Source organism: Palaemon carinicauda, chromosome 21 (genome assembly GCF_036898095.1).
Source record: "Palaemon carinicauda isolate YSFRI2023 chromosome 21, ASM3689809v2, whole genome shotgun sequence".
Classification (NCBI taxonomy): Eukaryota; Metazoa; Arthropoda; class Malacostraca; order Decapoda; family Palaemonidae; genus Palaemon; species Palaemon carinicauda.
In genome coordinates, this window is record NC_090745.1 from 98844572 (window position 1) to 98862633 (window position 18062).

An 18062-nucleotide genomic window follows, 5' to 3' on the forward strand; every position below is an offset into this window, starting at 1 on the left:
CACACTTTTTGAGCAACTCTGGTATATGTATGCGTACAGTATTTTACTGTCACTATATGGAGCAACGTTCAATACCAGTGTAATTATTTGTTCAGCAAGCACTAATATATTATAATACAGTACAGTAATGTATCATATAATTACATCTAATATGACATTACTCACTGTACCACTATTAACCCCAAGGCAGCAGGCAGCACACACATTTATTCTACCTCAAAGTTATGAATCCCATCCACAAAGGAAGGATTAATGAGATACCCCAATATAACATGTGACCCTATATCTTCCTTCACATCTGGAAATGAGGACTGTCACTACCTTGAGCTAGACAACTGCAAACTTTATTAGTTTTTACAGTACACTAACACCAGTCTTTTCCCAATATGATTACTTAAATACCTATCTAAGCTTTACACAGAATATGCTAAAATTTCCAATTATAAAAGACCATCAAGTCTACGTAGTACCACAACTGTCTATACTTACAGCATGACATATACCTAGACACTAACTACTTCTTAGGTACACTGATGGATTCAGACTTCATACAAAGAATTGCCAACAAAATTTGGACCAAAATGATGATGAAAATCTCATATCAAACTAATTATGGTAAATAATACAATAATAGGAGCAAACAAACTTGGCACTGAATACTCAGTAACTCTAACCTTTTTGTTGAAAAGCAGCATTTCTGCAGCCTTTCCAGGACCCATTATGCGAGGTAAAAGATATGACGAACATCCTTCTGGGGACAAGGCACTTTTAACAAAAGGTGTAAGAAATGTAGCCTAGAAAAAAAATGACAAAATTAAATTAATGTGTATAAAGCATTCGAGAGAGAGAGAGAGAGAGAGAGAGAGAGAGAGAGAGAGAGAGAGAGAGAGAGAGAGAGAGAGAGAGAGAGACTACAGTAACAATACATATATTCATTGCATTGGACTTAGAAAGCCAGGTTAAGAAAAAAATCCTCTAAATACTTGATTCAAATAATAATAATGGGATCAGAGCAAACAAAATTTAATGCTCTTAGTTTATCATACACATTCAGAGATCCTTTACTTTATATTACATTAATGTTGCACAAAAAACAGCTAAACATGTAATACTTTACATAAGTTCCTGTATTCTATATTCACTAACATAAAATTGCATTTTCTTCTTTTGACCCTTATACTTTGAAAGGTCATGTTCATGGCTTTATCAGTTAACATAAAAGGTTTTCTTCAAACTGTGCACTCAATCAACAGTTCCTACTGCTCAGGAAGCAAAAATTATTTTAGTAGAATGACAAATGATGACTAGCTGCCAATTTTCCATAACCCCAAAGCCAGCTAATCCCGTTTTAATATTTATGAAAGCTTATTTACCAGAAGATTTTGTATGCTTCCCAAGCACAAACATTTCATATATGACAGCGGTAGTGAGTGGGTGTCATTATTTCTTTACTTACTACAGGTAGATGGTTGGCCAGGGCACCAGCCAGCTGTGGAGATACTACCGCTAGAGAGTTATTGGGTTCTTTGACTGGCCTGACAGTACTACATTGGATCCCTCTCTCTGATTACGGCTCATTTTTCCTATGCATACACATACTTCAAATAGTCTGGCCTATTCATTCCATATCCTCCTCTGTCCTCATACACCTGACAACACTGAGATTAACAATCAATTCTTCTTTGATCAAGGGATTAGCTACTGTATTACATTTGTTCAATGGCTACTCTTCTCTTGGTAAGGGTAGAAGAGACTCTTTAGCTATGGTAAGCAGCTCTTATAGGAAAAGGAAACTCCAAAATCAAACCATTGTTCTCTAGTCTTAACAACAGAGCTCTAGTTTTTGTACTCTGTCTTATGAAATCTTCCCGTTCCCTCAATTTTCTCCTCTTCCTCTTCCTCTTCCTTTCATGTACGAGGTCCATTCAAAAAGTATCCGACCTTGGTTCATAAAAGGACAAATAATTCACCAATCAGCTAATTAGTTTTAAGGGAGTTGACAGCACTCTTACTGCACATGCAATAAAATTTTAAAAAGCTCTAGTGTGTGGCAGTACCCGCCTGTGAGGGCTAGAGTGCAGACATCCAGCACAACCTCGTCGGATTTTCGTCCTTACACAACATGTTGGAGCGCATTGAGCAGCGCTACTGCATCAAGTTCTGCTACAAGCTTGGTGATACACAAGTGCAAACTATCCAGAAGATTCAGCAAGCCTTTGGTGATGAAGCCATGGGAATAACACAGATAAAGGACTGGTATACTCGCTTCAAGCAAGGACAAACCTCAGTTGAGAGCAAACCACGGTCAGGAAGGCCATCCACCAGCAGAAATGAAGAATTTGTTGAAAATATTCGTTGAATAGTGTAGGATGACCGTCGTATAACCATCAATGATATTACTGAAGTAGTAGGAATAAGCACAGGATCAGAAATGTGGGCAGCGTGAAATTGGCAACTGTACCATGACAATGCACCTGCTCATTCTGCCCACTTGATCCGAGCTTATCTGGCCAAAAACAACACTCCACTTGTTTGGAATCCTCCCTACTCTCCATGGCACCTTGTGACTTCTGGCTGTTCCCTAAACTGAAAACAACCCTGAAAGGGAAGCGTTTTGAGTCGAGAGGAAATTATGAGAAAAACGACAGCAGAGCTTTACAGCATCCCAATGCCAACAATCCAGAGATGTTACCAGCAGTGGCAGCACCGGTGGGAAAAGTGTGTGCATTCCCAAGGGGAGTACTGTACTTTGAAGGTGATTGAATAAACAAATTTCAAATGTACAATTTTTTTTCTTTTGGACCAAGTTCGGATACTTTTTGAATGGACCTCGTATGTGGTAGAAGCTTATAGATGTTATATAACAATGTAATGGGGGTGTGAAGATGAAATATGCAGTTATACACATATCTCCCTAAAAGGAAATTCTTAAAATGAATCATGAAAGTTATTTTTACACTTTTTGGATGTGTTTTATCTCATAGCTTCATCATATATAACATTATTGACACCCAAACTGTCCGGCTACTGATTCATAGTATCAATCATCGAAGATTTGGTTCAAGATTATAGTTCATCTAGTCATTCACAAGAGAAACTCTGTAGTACACATCACTGCAAGTAGTATTTCACCATCACCTATCTCTAGTCCATCAAATTCAGTGATGTACAGAGCTGATGGATAGATGAAAAAACTTGCAACTGGAGAAAAAGAGAAATTGTACTGCTAGACATCCAAAACAAGTGTGAACAAGTTAAAGAGTGCCAAAAATTTAACGTTAAAATGTGCCTGGAATATTATGTAAATTATCCTAGATATATTTCAATGTGATGGGATATTTGGAGTTTTCAAAAAGACAATGCTAAGACATTTTGTTATAAAGAAAAATATAGATTTAAGAATAGGCTTATTTCTATTTTTCAAAAGATGTGCATTTTTTTTTCAGGAAAGCTTGGAGAAATTGCTTTATTAACTAATCTACATAATTCATATTCAATTGTTTAGCATAAATCTTTAGCTTTATTTTGGTATACAAGTACTTTTGACATAGAAAAAAGTTTTTTTTTTGAGAGATGCTGTGAGGTCTTCAAAGGACTTTCCTTTAAAAGGCTACAACAGGGGATCCAATAAAACTTGATTTCCAAAGATATATGGTTTCCCTTGTCTAAGGCCAGTCCAAGTGTACATTGTGGAGACCCAAAAGTTCAGGCTCATTCAACTTCCCACACTACCTCACTGGCTGAAAGTAGTCTGCAATGAGCAACGTTATGCACGGCATCTTACAATGGAACCATCTTTTAAGTAATTAATGGCATACCTATATCACAGCAAACCCTTTAACCTCCATTCGCGTTGAGTTCCTGCTGTTGCAACTTTGTCCATTTCTGGCTAAGTGTTTTTCTTCACTTTCAAGAACAATACAAAGTTATGAATCCGAATTCTATTTTTTTTTCCTCTCGTAGCTTGATTACCTCCGTAAAGGAGGTTATATTTTCGAGTCGGTTTATTTATTAATTCATTTATGCCTGTGGACAAGATAACGTCCAAACAAATTGACAGGCTTTGACGGAATCCCCACCACAGATAGATATTAGGCCATGGATGACTCCATTAATTTTGGAGATGATCCAGTACATGATACAGATTCTAGATCCGGATTTGCATTTTTCACTATTTCAAAGATTACGTCAAAACAAACTGACACATTGGATATTCACCAAATTTTAACAGTGGATAGATATTATGCATCAGAAGAAACAATGAGATTTTGGAGGTGATACGGATCATGATCACAATTTTGGATCAACATTGCACTTTTCGCTATCTACTGTACAGTCAGCGCATAAAAAGTGGGAGCCGATGTCCAAAAATTTTAGTTAAATGTTGCCAATATTCATTGGCAGAGGTCTGAAATCTCTGATTGCTCTTGTTAGTAGTGCAGTAAGATCTGCTGGGGAGATTGCCAAGTACTACCAAAATATTGGACTTCTGTTCCTGAGTAAGGGCCTCTAATCAATATAGAAAGGAAATTACTGTATTGACTTGGCTAGTATTAAGAACTTAAGGAACTGATGAACCTCTACCCGGGTCTTTCGCTAACCTTCCAAAATTAAGATTCCAGTATAGTAGTTGAGTGTTATCAATAACGTATAAATCAACATAGAAGTTGCATAGTAATATCTTTCAGAGCTGTGATGTTCTACACAGTTTAGGCTAATGTTCATAGGGAAATGACTACAATCAGTAGGAAGGCAGTGTAATTAATGGATTATGGGACCCAAGTGAAATTCGTACCTTCTTTTTGCCAAAGGGAGAAAGATTCACTCCAAGCTAGTTCAGGCAAGTGGTGTTTTGGCCTTTCATTCGCAAGAACACTTAGGCAGTGTCAGCTAAAGAACACCTACGTAGTATCAGCTCTAGTCCACCCAAGAAAAATAGGAGTTTGAGCAATTACATCAGTCTTTCTTTGGGAATAGACTTTTCTCTTTTGATTTTTGTAATAGTAAGGATGTCTCCTTTAGTTGGCGTTAATTGCTTTGTTGATGTCTATCATAATCTGGGAACTCAAAAGTTTACAGTTTTTTAAGCTAATCCATATATTCCAATTTTCTAGTCAGATGTTGCTTTATAACATCAACTGGGAAAGGTATGAAAGTTTTAAAGTAGAAGATATAAGCACTGTAACCTGGAAGTATAATTCACCAAAATAATTTGAACAGTTAAAAGGCATACAAATAAAGTCACAGTGCAGTATTCATATTTAAAATAATATTCAAAGTCAATGCAAACTATTTCTTACAGGAATGATCAAGGAGCACATGTGCTCCCCAAGATAGCTGTGTAGTCTCTCATGAAGTTTTGTAAGATTGCACAATAATTGAATGTGAATACTGTAACTGTAATGTTCAATATCTTGCTACCACATTGGATTCGTGAATTGTCCCACAAAACTTTTAAATTATAGATATTTTGGATTTTAGAGGGATTTTATGGACAATTACCGGTGATACTTGTAGATTCCTGAAAAGGTTCATGTATGCAGAAAGAACATGGCTGCGTAAAATATGGATACAGTACTTAAAAAAATTCTTTTAAAAAAAGATTTCTATTTACTTTCCTTCATCATCTTAAAACATTCCTGCATATTTAAAAAGCCATTTTTAATGAGTAGTCCCAACCTAATTCATAATACTGTACTTTGACAAGTTAATTGGTGTCACTGAAAATTCCCTTAGAGTCAAAGACATAATGATGATTTATACTAGGTCATGGGTAAGAGAACTATGGGACAAAAAATAACCTTGCTCTTATGTAAAGTTGAAAGTTTAGAGAGAGTTTCTATTCCACCTGGTAAAGGGCTTCTTATAGCCGAAAACAATATGAGACCAATTATATCCCGAAATACATACACAATTCATATATTTTCCCAACACTAAGGTTACTTAGGCCACCAGTTGAAAAATTATGATTTGCCATAAATCTACAGGTAAGCCATCAATAAAGATTACTGTACTTACTCTATCAGATGCATAAACAACATCTACCAACGGCAATATTGTCACACCAATTCCCACTGCTGGTCCATTAACAACAGCAATCAGTGGCTTAGGGAAATCAATTAGTACGTTAATCAACCTGGAAAATTAATAATACTGGAATACACACTTCAAAGGTACAATTTACAGTACACAAGAATTGTCTATTCCCATAAATGGGTATAAAGCATTACATACAGAAAGTACTGCTGCCCAGCATGCTACAAACTCTCTATACACAGTATACAGGTGAACGTTAGCATAAAAGTCAAAACATTAACAATGCATAAAACCCTTAATAAGGACGAAAATTACTTCTTATACAGTGCACCTAATATGTCCATTACCAGTCATATCTAACACTTGCATTTTTAAATTAATTTGTATCTTGCATACTTTCAAAATTATTACTTTACTAGTTGTTTAGGGTTTTCTTTGCATGATATTCTAATGAAAGCATGCTGAAGCAGTCTTTCATGTCCCTTCATTACATTTCTTTCCAACTCTCCAATGAAAGTCTTGAAATATGACAGAAATTTTATATATAAGTATCAACAAAATCATAATAATGTGATATCCCTCATACAATCCTCTCCATTGGTGAAAAACAATACAAGCAAATTTTAGTCAGTTTGTATTCTACCTTGTCTGGAGAAGATGGACAGATTTATAGAACATTGAGATACTACTGCTAGAGTTACCGGGCCCTTGGATTAGACCGATAGTACTACATTGTGTCCTTCTCTAGGTAGGACTCCTTAGCCTACACATACTGTCAGCCCCCACTCTTCACAAGGGTTAGGTAACAGAAACAGTGGCCCTAGGGTGGTATAACTCCTAACCTAACAACTCACTGCCCATTCCTTACATTCAGACAATTAACATACTAAGTACTGCCTAATATTGTAGAAGTAGTTTGTAATTAAATTAATACATAACAGTAAATGTACAGTACATGTGCACACTACATACTGGACACTGTAAGACTACAGTATAGTACGTAACACTATAGTACAGTAGTTGTTACCTTGACAAGAACTATAATTTTATCCAGTAGTCATCATACACTTACAGTATAACAACAAAACACTGTCATTCCAACAAAACACTGTCATTCCAACAAAACACTGTCATTCCAACAAAACACTGTTGTTCCTATCTAGTAATACTGTATAACAGTCGCTGATACTGTAGTGTATATTACTTTACTGTAATATATGTACAGTAATATCACTACAGTAAAGCTTAACTGTACTGTAAGTGTTCGCTGTTTTCGTTCATACGACTTGCCTCACCACACACATAGCCTACATTTACAATAAACAGTACAATACATTACTGTAATTCTGTACTGTACAATATGTATACAATATAAGATTAACCAAAAGTACATATTTTATACAACGATCACTAATCATTTTCAAACAAAGTTTTACCCAGTATTGGAGCATGTCGCAACTCCTGATGAGTCAGCATCCTCTCTTGAGCAGTACTTTAAGAAATTACATATCTACAGTATCTTCTTCGTCAGCTTACACCCATTTCTACATTTTATATTTACCCTATAAATATATACAATGTCCCAGAGTGCAGTATGTATTACTGTATACAAATACTATACATCACCTTTTTACATGAAAACATGATTGTGCTCTAAAAGGACCAAAGCGGGAGACACACCCGAGGAGAGACGATGCAAGACTGTCAAGCAGGGTTGCCATTTCTGATGTTGAATATGCACTACATGAACTTGCAAAACTCACTAGAAAAGTGCTAAATCATTTTTTAAGATATAACAATGATAAAGCTGAAATTGTTTCAATAAACCAAGTTGGGAAGAAAGACTCTGGAAGGCAACCAGTTTATCATATTATATACTATTAGTTGGAAAAGCACTATATTTCCTGATGGTGTAAAATAGTGAAACCATGCCAGAAAATAAAAACGAGCTAAATTTTCCATAAATGCGCCAGATTTAGTTCAAAAGGCGCTAAAATGATAACTCTGATGACGAGTCAGAGTGAGATTAGAGCAGAGAGGGAAGTGGCACGAAGCTAGCAAATTGCAAAGGAGTGCTAGCTGTTTGAAATAGTCTCGCCGCAAGACTATTTCTCTCGATTATTTGATTTTTTATTTAATAGGTTATACGGTCCTCTGTGTTGCATCGAGCAAAATCGCAAAGAATAAGCTAGCATAGAGCGAGAGTTGACTGTACACTAAATAGTTTGGCGCATTCTTTACACATACCCCTCTTCTTCTCTTCACACGAAGGGTTAATCACTGCACCGTAATTGTTCAGTGGCTACTTTTCCCCTTGGTAAAGGTAGGAAATAAGCCTTTTCAGCTGTATTAAGGAGCTCTTCTTGAAGGACACTCCAAAATCAAACCATTGTCTTCTAGTCTTGGGTAGTGGCATAGCCTCTGTACTATGGTCTTCCATTGTCTCGGGTTAAAAGTTCTTTTGCTTGAGGGTACACTCAAGGCACACTATTCTATCCGTTTCCTTATTTTCTTTCCTCACTGGGCTATTTTCCCTCTTGGAGCCCTTGAGCTTATAGCATTCAGAATTTCCAGTTACTGTAGGGTTATAGCTTAGCTAGTAAAAACAACAACAACAACAACAACAACAATAACAATACCAATAATAATAATAATAATAATATTAATATTATGGCACAAACTCAGGTCATTCAGCACTATGGTGTAACAGAAGTAGTTTGAAATGTAAGTTGAGAGATTGGACAACAAATAGATGACTGTAAACAGGAAAAGAAATAAATTGAAGGCCAAGTGGGTGTGAGGGGAGCCGAATACAAACTACGGACCTTCTATTAATACCTACAGTACACAATGAGGTGCTCTCACAGCACTAACTCCTACTGGATTACTGTATCTGAAGAGAGGAGGTAGTCTTACTATCCTTACCAGGCAGGCTCTCCCAGATTCCTGGCCAGATCCAATTACTGGATCATGATAACTATTTCCAGATTGCCCTAACATGTCATACCTGTGGCTAGTATCCAGGTTTGTGAATCAGATGTTCCCTTGTCATATACTTTACTGTTTTGAAACTTTTGTGCTAACCAGTTTTTTTTTTTTAAATAAGTCCATGCTAACCATGATCATAAAAACAGCTGACAGACAGACTAGGTGTGTTCTGACCTGATACAATTGCCCCTGTAAAAAATAATCAGTTCCATAAAAAATTTTCTCCTAATCTTGTCTAATTTCGGGTTAGCCACTGAGTTTATCATTCAAGCAATTGATTTTTCTACATACCGTATTAGTGAAATTTGTACGGGATTTACTGCTCATTTCCAAGTCAGGTATAAGAGTTGCTTCTTCCAAATTTGCTACATTTTGAGCAGAATATAAAGTAAATAAGTCTCGGTCAGCAAAAGGGATCCTCATTCAAATTGTGTACTATGTAGAGGACACATGTTCCTTAATTGTATAATGAGCAGAGTAGCTCTTTATTAGAAGAGCTTATGGCTAATTACTGACCTTTAGCTGAAAATAAATGAAAGACAGGTAAGCTAAGAAAAAAATGGAGTTTTTATGATAAAACAAAGTTTTATGAATACTTACCTGGCAGTTATATATACATAGCTAATTATCTCTATTTCGGCAGAATTTTTCTAAAACTAGGCAACCGCCTTGTGGTGGTTGGGTGGTAACACCCGTTAAAGGGTGGTAGGAGGAATCATTCCCGTTTTCTGTTCTTCAGTTCATCTATGCCCAACCTGTCTCCTGAGGGGAGGTGGGTGGGCCTTCAAATGTATATATAACTGCCAGGTAAGTATTCATAAAACTGTTTTATCATAAAAACTCCATTTTTATGAATAGAACTTACCTGGCAGTTATATATACATAGCTGATTAACACACTTGGAGGAGGGTGATAGACAGTAACATCGTTGGGGAAACAACCAAAAAAGTTGTAGGATAAATAAACACCTTGATTCCTTACCTGCTAAGGTAGCTGACTTCAAAGGTTCCTGCCTCTTGAGTCGCTTTCCCTTAGGAGTGTCAGCCAGGATGTGACCTGCAGTGCTGAAAACACTCAATCGAGTCTGTCAACGGGGTGAGACCAACAATCTGACTAGACTTCAGGACTACCTATTGCCCAAAATAAAAAACCGCAACTTTACCAAACCAACCACCTAACATTTGCAAAGTAGATAAAAATTATCTAACTAGACTGAGGTGACTGTACACAAGTCGAAGTCCTCAGACAACCAATAAAAAAAATACACCAACCTATGTACAAGTAAACAAAACTAAGGTTGAGGGGAGGTAGTAACTCCTTTGCCTAATACAGAAGCCGTAGCTACGTATGGTCCCAAGGTATAACATTTCTCATAATCCACCCTCACCTCTCTGAGGTAATGAGAGGCGAACACAGAGTTGCTCCTCCAGAATGTCGCATCCATAATTTGACGGAGCGACATGTTCTTGCGGTAAGCAAGCGAGGTCGCAATGGCCCTCACTTTGTGAGCTTGCACTTTTAAACGTCCGAAGTGTTCCTCCTCACACAAGAGATGCGCTTCTCTTATCACTTCCCTCAGGAAAAAGGACAAAGCGTTCTTGGAAAGGGGCTTTTGAGGATCTTTCACAGAACACCACAGGGAGCTAGAAGAGCCTCTCACACTTTTCGTGCGAGACAAGTAGGTCTTGAGGGCTCGTACTGGACAGAGCAGCCTCTCTTGCTCTTGACCCACTAGGTTGGTCAAGTTAGGAACCTCAAAGGTCCTCGGCCAGGGCTTAGAAGGGTTCTCGTTCTTAGCGAGAAAGTCTAATCTCAAGGCACAAACTGCCCCATTCAGATTGAAGCCTACCTGTTTTTCAATTGCATGGACTTCACTAACTCTTTTAGCTGTTGCTAAGGCCAAAAGAAAGAGGGTCTTCTTGGTAACCTCCCTAAGGGGAGCCTGTGAGATGGGCTCAAATCTCTTGGTGCACAGAAATTTAAGAACCACATCAAGGTTCCAAGAAGGGGGCTTTAACTGGGTCTGCTTGGTCGTCTCAAAAGACTTCAAGAGGTCATGTAAGTCCTTATCGCGAGACAAGTCCAAGCCTCTATGCCGGCAGACGGAAGAGAGCATACTTTTGTACCCTTTGATAGTGGACACAGCTAGCTTAGCGTCCTGTCTGAGGTACAACAAGAAATCCGCAATCTGGCTCACAGAGGTAGTGGATGAGGAAATCTTGTGCTTCCTACACCAAGCCCTAAAAGTCTCCCACTTGGACTGGTAGACCCTCTGCGAAGAGACCCTCCTCGCTCTGGCGATAGCTTTCGCAGCTTGCGCTGAAAAGCCTCTCGATCTGACGAGCTTCTCGATAGTCTGAAGGCAGTCAGATTGAGAGCGAGGGGGTTTTGATGATATCTCTCGAAGTGGGGTTGTCTGAGCAGATTTGGACTTGCAGGGAGGCTTCTTGGAAAGTCCATCAACAAGTCCACCACCTCCGTGAACCATTCCCTCATCGGCCAGAACGGAGCTATCAGGGTCATCCGTCCCGAATCGAGGAGGGCGAATTTCCTGACTACCAGATTGATGATCTTGAACGGGGGAAAAGCATAAGTGTCCATCCCCGTCCAATCCATCAAAAAGGCGTCTACTGCTATTGCCTCTCTGTCCGGAACTAGGGAGCAATAGATGGGGATCCTCTTGGATAAGTTGGAGGCAAAAAGATCGATGAGGGGTCTCCCCCACAGCCTCCAGAGACTGACAGACCTGTTGGTTGAGGGTCCATTCTGTGGGAAGGACCTGCCCTTTCCTGCTGAGCATGTCCGCCCTCACATTCTTCTGTCCCTGAACAAACCTCGTCAGCAGGTTTATCCTGTTCTCCTTCGCCCAAAGAAGGAGCTCTCTTGCTGTCTCGAACAGAGACAGAGAGTGAGTCCCTCCTTGCTTCCTGATGTAAGCAAGAGCTGTGGTGTTGTCTGAGTTGACCTCCACAATCTTCCCAGACACCAAGTCCTTGAAGGCCTTTAGCCCCAGAAAAATGGCCATCAGCTCCTTGTTGTTGATGTGCCATCCCAGCTGAATTCCTTCCCAATAGCCTGAGACCTCCTTGCTTCCTAGTGTTGCCCCCCAGCCTGACTCTGATGCGTCTGAAAACAACACTAGGTCTGGGTTCTTCTTGTGTAAGGAGATCCCTTCCCCTAACAAGGTTGGGTCCAGCCACCACTTCAGAAGAGTCTTGACCTCTATTGGAATGGGGAAGGAAAAGGAGTCTTCCTGCATCTTTCTGTTCCACGTCTTCGAAAGAAAGTGCTGAAGAGGCCTTAGGTGGAGTCTCCCCAGAGAGACAAACTGTTCGAGGGAGGATAGAGTCCCCAGCAAACTCATCCACTCCTTCGCTGTGCATCTCTTCTTGTCCAGGAAAGTTCTGACTTTTACGAGACACTTGGTCTGTCTTTCCTGAGAGGGAGAAGCCCGAAAAAGAACTGAATTCAGAACTATCCCCAAATAGAGAATAGTCTGATTCGGTCTGATCTGAGACTTCTCCCTGTTGATGACCAGGCCTAGATCTTGAGCCATCATAAAAGTCTTCCGTAAATCCTCCAGACATTTCTCCCTCGATCGTGAACGAATCAGCCAATCGTCCAGATAGAAGGATATCCTTATCCCCTCCTGATGCAGCCAACCTGACACATTCGCCATTACCCTGGTGAAGACTTGAGGAGCCGTGCTGAGACCGAAGCAAAGAGCTCTGAATTGGAAGCACTTGCCCTCCATTACAAATCTCAGGTACTTCCTCGAAGTCGGATGGATGGGGACATGGAAATATGCGTCCTGCAAGTCGAGGGACACCATCCAGTCCCCTGGACGTACTGACGCCAGCACCGACTGAGTCGTCTCCATGGAGAACTTTGTCTTCTCCACAAATACGTTGAGAGCGCTGACATCCAGGACGGGTCTCCATCCGCCCGAGTTCTTGGGGACCAGAAACAGGCGATTGTAAGAGCCTGGGGAGGATAGATCCCGAACCGGTTCTATCGCCCCCTTGTCTAGCATTTGGTTGACAAGGTCTACTAGGGCCTTCTGTTTCCCCGGATCTGAGTACCGGGCTACTAAGGCCAGCGGAGCATCTGCGAGAGGAGGTTTTTTCAGAAAGGGGATCTTGTATCCTTCCTTGATGACTGAGAGGGACCAGGTGTCCGCCCCTCTCCTCTTCCAAGACTGCCAAAAACCTGACAGTCTTGCGCCTACTGTCTGGAGGAGACGAACTTCATTTTCTGGAGCGAGGTCTGAAAGAACCCCTGGTAGATCTTGGTCCTGATTCTTGCCTTCTCCCTCTAAAATCTGGTCTTGAAGTAGTCCTGCCCCGAAAGGGCTGCTGGAATCTCCTTTCCTCCCGTTTCAAAGAAGAAGGAGGGGCTGCCAAGGGCTTACGAGCAGAACGAGATAAAAGGTCTTGGGTGGCTTTTTGGGCCAGAGAACGCGTAATGTCATTAACCAGGGACTCGGGAAAAAGATGTTGAGAGAGGGGGGCGTAAAGAAGCTCAGACTTTTGTGCATTGGTAACAGACCTAGAAGCAAAAGAGCAAAGCAGAGCTCTCTTCTTTAGGACCCCAGCTGAGAACAGAGCAGCCAACTCATTCGCCCCATCTCTGAGGGCCTTATAAATACAGGACATAATACTGGTAAGGTCCCTAGATCCTTCCATCTGTTCAGTTTTCCTTGCGAGAGTCCCAAGCGACCAGTCTAGGAAACTAAAAACCTCAAAGGCTCTAAAAATACCTTTGACGAGATGATCCAGCTCCGACATCGACCACATGACCTTGGCTGAGTTGAGAGCATGCCTTCTAGCAGAGTCCACTAAACCAGAGAAGTCACCCTTGGAGGAGGAAGGCACTCCCAGACCCAAAGGTTCTCCAGTTGCATACCACATACCCGCTCTTGAAGCAAGACGAGCTGGTGGAAACGAGAAGGAAGTCTTAACTGTTTGTCTCCGCTCCATCATCCAGTCATCAATCTTCGTGAGAGCCTTCTTTGCGGAGATAGACAGCTTCATCTTGATGAAGGCCGACTGTTTCTTGGCCTTCTTTCTGTTAAATTGGGACTGAGGAGATTGAGGGGCAGCAGGTTGGAATTCCTCTCCAAAAAGTTCAAGAAGGGAGCGAGAGAGAACTTTGTAATCTCCCACAGCGTCGGCAGGATTATCATCGTCATCAGAAACATTCTCGAGGTCCTGATCCACATCTGCAATATCCTTCGAAAGAGAAGAAGGTTCCTTAGAACCCGACAAGGGCAAATCAAAGGCATCATCCTGCAAAAGACGGGTTGCATCCTGGAGTCCCGCGCTAGAAGAATCCTTGGGACGAGAGGCAGTATCGTCCCGAAGAGGCAGGGTGGTATCGCCCTGGGACCGAGAACGAGAGGCAGAGTCGTTCTGTCGTCGAGAGCGAGAGGCGGTATCGTCGTGGCGGCGAGAATGAGAGGCGGTATCGTCGTGGCGTCGTGAACGAGAGGCGGTATCGTCGTGGCGTCGAGAATTAGGGTCGGTATCGTCGTGGCGTCATGAACGAGAGGAGGTATCGTCGTGGCGAAGCGAACGAGAGGAGGTATCGTCGTGGCGAAGCGAACGAGAGGAGGTATCGTCGTGGCGAAGCGAACGAGAGGAGGTATCGTGCTGGTAACGTGAACGGGAGGCGGTATCGTCTTGGCATCGAGAACGAGAAGCAGCATCGTTCGATAAGGTATCGTCCCGGTATCGAGAACGAGAAAACGCATCGCCCTGGTATCGCGAAGAAGTATCGCCTGGCGAAAGCACACATTCCTCATCCTGGCGTAGAGAGGGAGAAGTTTTCTTTAAAGAAGAACTCCGTTCTCTCTTAGAAGCAGACTTCTTAATCGACAACGAGTCGTCTTTACGTCTGTCAGACTGGGCGTGAGGGCGGCTAAAGGCTTGTACTAAAGTCAAAAGTTGTTCCTGCATGACAGACATAAAGGATTTAGCAACATCAGCTGGGTCTTGCGGACCCAAAGGGGGGGGCTGACGAATAACACTCGTAGAAGGGGGAGGATCTTCGGCAACAGGCTTCGCCCTTTTCACAGGCACGGAGTCGAAATCATCCTCCGACGGACAAGGTTCATAACTGCTAGAACCGGGAGAGAAAGAACGAGACCGTTCGTCGCGGTTCCATCTCCTCTTAGTAGGTCTTGAAGCTTCATACTTCCATTTACGTCTGGACGAATTCGGAGAAGAAAACAACACATCCGACACGTCTTTCCCGTGACGGTCAAGAGCAGCCTAGGAATCGACAACAGGACTGTCTGAGGCAACGGCTGACCGAGGGTACGTACCTCTCACCCCCTTTCGGTCATCGACGTACCTTCTCCCTTGGTCCTGGGAGCTTGGTAGAGGTCTAGGCCTAGGGGTATGACAGATTCGGTCAGTCGCCACCTCCACTGCACTAACACAAGCACTTTCACTTTCCTTACCTTTAAAGGCCTCCAGTTGTTCTTTAATGGCCTTCAACTCGGCCGCCAGGCTAGCGTACCGAGGGTCATCCGTAGATACGGAACCTGTAGGAGGTGCAGGAGTTACTACCTCAAGGGAAGGATCAACTTCCAAAGAGGAATCAATAATAGGATCAATAGATAAATCTACGCTAAGTTCATCTTCCTTACCACTAACAGACTTAGACTTAGACCTAGAAGCTCTCTTAACTCTATCGAGCTCTAGCTTACGCACATAGCGCTTCATAATCAACCAATCTTTCTCATCCAAAACCTTACATTCCCCGCACCTATTATCAAGGGCACAAACAAAACCCCTACAATTAGAACAAACGGTGTGAGGGTCTACCGCCATTTTCGGTAGTCTCACCTTACATTCCTCATTCGCACAGATACGGTAATGACTCTTTTCACTCATAATGAAAAACAGCAAAAAAAACTAAGAGAAAACAAAATACAACGATCGCCAAAACCCCAAATCAGAGTACTTCACCAAAAAAGCAGACTGGTACACCGAGCAGGGAAAGCGAAGAAAAACTCTTAATGACGGACCAACGTGTTGTCGATCCGGCCGGCAGAGATGAACTGAAGAACAGAAAACGGGAATGATTCCTCCTACCACCCTTTAACGGGTGTTACCACCCAACCACCACAAGGCGGTTGCCTAGTTTTAGAAAAATTCTGCCGAAATAGAGATAATTAGCTATGTATATATAACTGCCAGGTAAGTTCTATTCATAAAACTTTCAGTTTGGAGTCAGTTTCCTGAACTTCTTCCCTGCTAGCCCTATTCTCTTCTGGCTATGTCATCTTAGGCAAGTCAAATTTGTAGTTTCAAGATTTAAAATGTAGAAGAGATGACTTTAAAGGGAATCTTAGATCCAAGATTTATGATTCATCAAACAGTAAGCATGGGAATCTTCAAAAAAAAATTGGAATCTTCAATAACATTAAAAAGCAACCACCTTTGTTTCCTGAACACAAGTGTTACAGTATTAAGATTTTGAATACAGTACTTTGCATTAGCTTATTCCTCTTTAAGCAGTTCTGGCTATGCCCCTTTTTCTTAACGTTCCTTCTTTAGAGCAGGTATTGCCAGACATTGTATTTATTCACATCAATCAAAGTTAACTCCTTTAAAAGAATAGTTTCTCACTCATCTTCAAAGGATTTTGGAGCTTGTAAAAACAAAGGAGTCAATTCAGTTATTGAAAATCATTCTCAAAACTCTTACTACAACAGGTTTCATTATATCTTACAGACAAAATGTAAGGAGGAAGTTTCTTTCTAAACAATGAACCATGCTTGGGGGAAGTTGTGGGCAGATTGTGCACTCAGGTGAAACTTCAAAGCCTTATGTCTGAACTTGTATCTATGATTGTGCCTAATGGCAATTTCACTGGCTTGGATGTCAATGATGATGAGATTGATTTGATGGAGGATCACAGCACAGATGAACTCTGAGACCTTCAGAAAGAACTATAACATATGGTAGTTGAAGAAATCTTCAGAGAAGCAAGAAGGGCTCCAGTTGTCAACTATTCTCACAACAGATATGGGGAAGCTCAGTTTTCATTTATTTCACCAGTTTATTGAGTTTCATACTTTTCCATGATTTTATGAATGTACTGTAGGTACTAACAACAATGTAATAATGCTTAAAAATTTCCAGGGCTTCAACTGCATCCTGCTTATTCCAACAACTTAAAATTGTGTGTAAAATAACTTTAACATAAGTAAAAGTAAAAAAGCTTGTAATTTCTGAAAACACATCTACTGCACATTTTGAAGTGTCAGGAATGATTATGGAATTCAAAGCTCTAGATACTTTGTAACTTGAAAAATAAAATTCTATTTATTTAGAAATAATTTTTTCCAATGCCAATTTTCAGATTTTAAAGGGAGTCTCATTAAACAATTTAGTAACAGCAAGTCTATTCATTTATTTTATGCACACCAGTAACATTTACTGATCAAATTGTTTGAATCCTGCTGCAGAAGAAAAAATATGACAAACTTAGAAGTAATTTGTATTTTTTCTAACAATTCAAACCTTGAGCTCTTTGTAAGAATATACTTTCGGCGAAGCTCGAAACTAGCAATAAAACTATTAGCGAGGTATAAAATCCCACCACTAGTTAACAGAGGGGGGGAGTAGTATAGGCTACCCCACTTGCTCGCTCTCTCTCTCACACACACACACACACACACACCTGAGCTATACTGCCACTTTTGATTGCAGGCAAGACTTACAAAGGGGATAGGTGTTGGCAGGACAAATGTATACAAAGAGCTCAAGGTTTATAGTGTTAAGAAAAAAATAAATTACTTCCAAATTTGTCATTTGTTCCGACATTCTAGACTAACCACTTCACTCGTTATAGGGAAAGACTCGCCCTTTTCACAAGCTTAACAGAGGAATCATCATGACCCCTCGCTAAATTCTCATGTGTATGCCCAAAATAGCAGCCTATGTAATCAGTGTGAGTGTGTGATAACTAAGCAATGTGACTTATCCAGGTAATGATTCTTGGAGTAGGAGGGCTTCATTGAACTA

At 40.8% G+C, this 18062-nt stretch overlaps 2 protein-coding genes across 8 annotated transcripts in view; both read right to left on the reverse strand.

Annotated features, from left to right (window-relative positions):
* LOC137615345 (inactive phospholipase C-like protein 1) overlaps positions 1–18062 on the reverse strand; it is a 1261629-nt gene that overhangs the window by 227838 nt on the left and 1015729 nt on the right. The gene's annotated exons all lie outside the window — the stretch shown is intronic.
* Positions 1–18062, reverse strand: part of LOC137615349 (enoyl-CoA delta isomerase 2-like) — a 145480-nt gene that overhangs the window by 63294 nt on the left and 64124 nt on the right. For all 5 annotated transcript variants that reach the window (XM_068345157.1, XM_068345158.1, XM_068345154.1 and 2 more), the window contains exons 6-7: positions 6019–6136; positions 675–794 (exon numbers count right to left, since the gene is read on the reverse strand). In XM_068345157.1, the coding sequence (XP_068201258.1) occupies positions 675–794; positions 6019–6136 (238 nt within the window). The remainder of the gene's footprint in view (positions 1–674; positions 795–6018; positions 6137–18062) is intronic.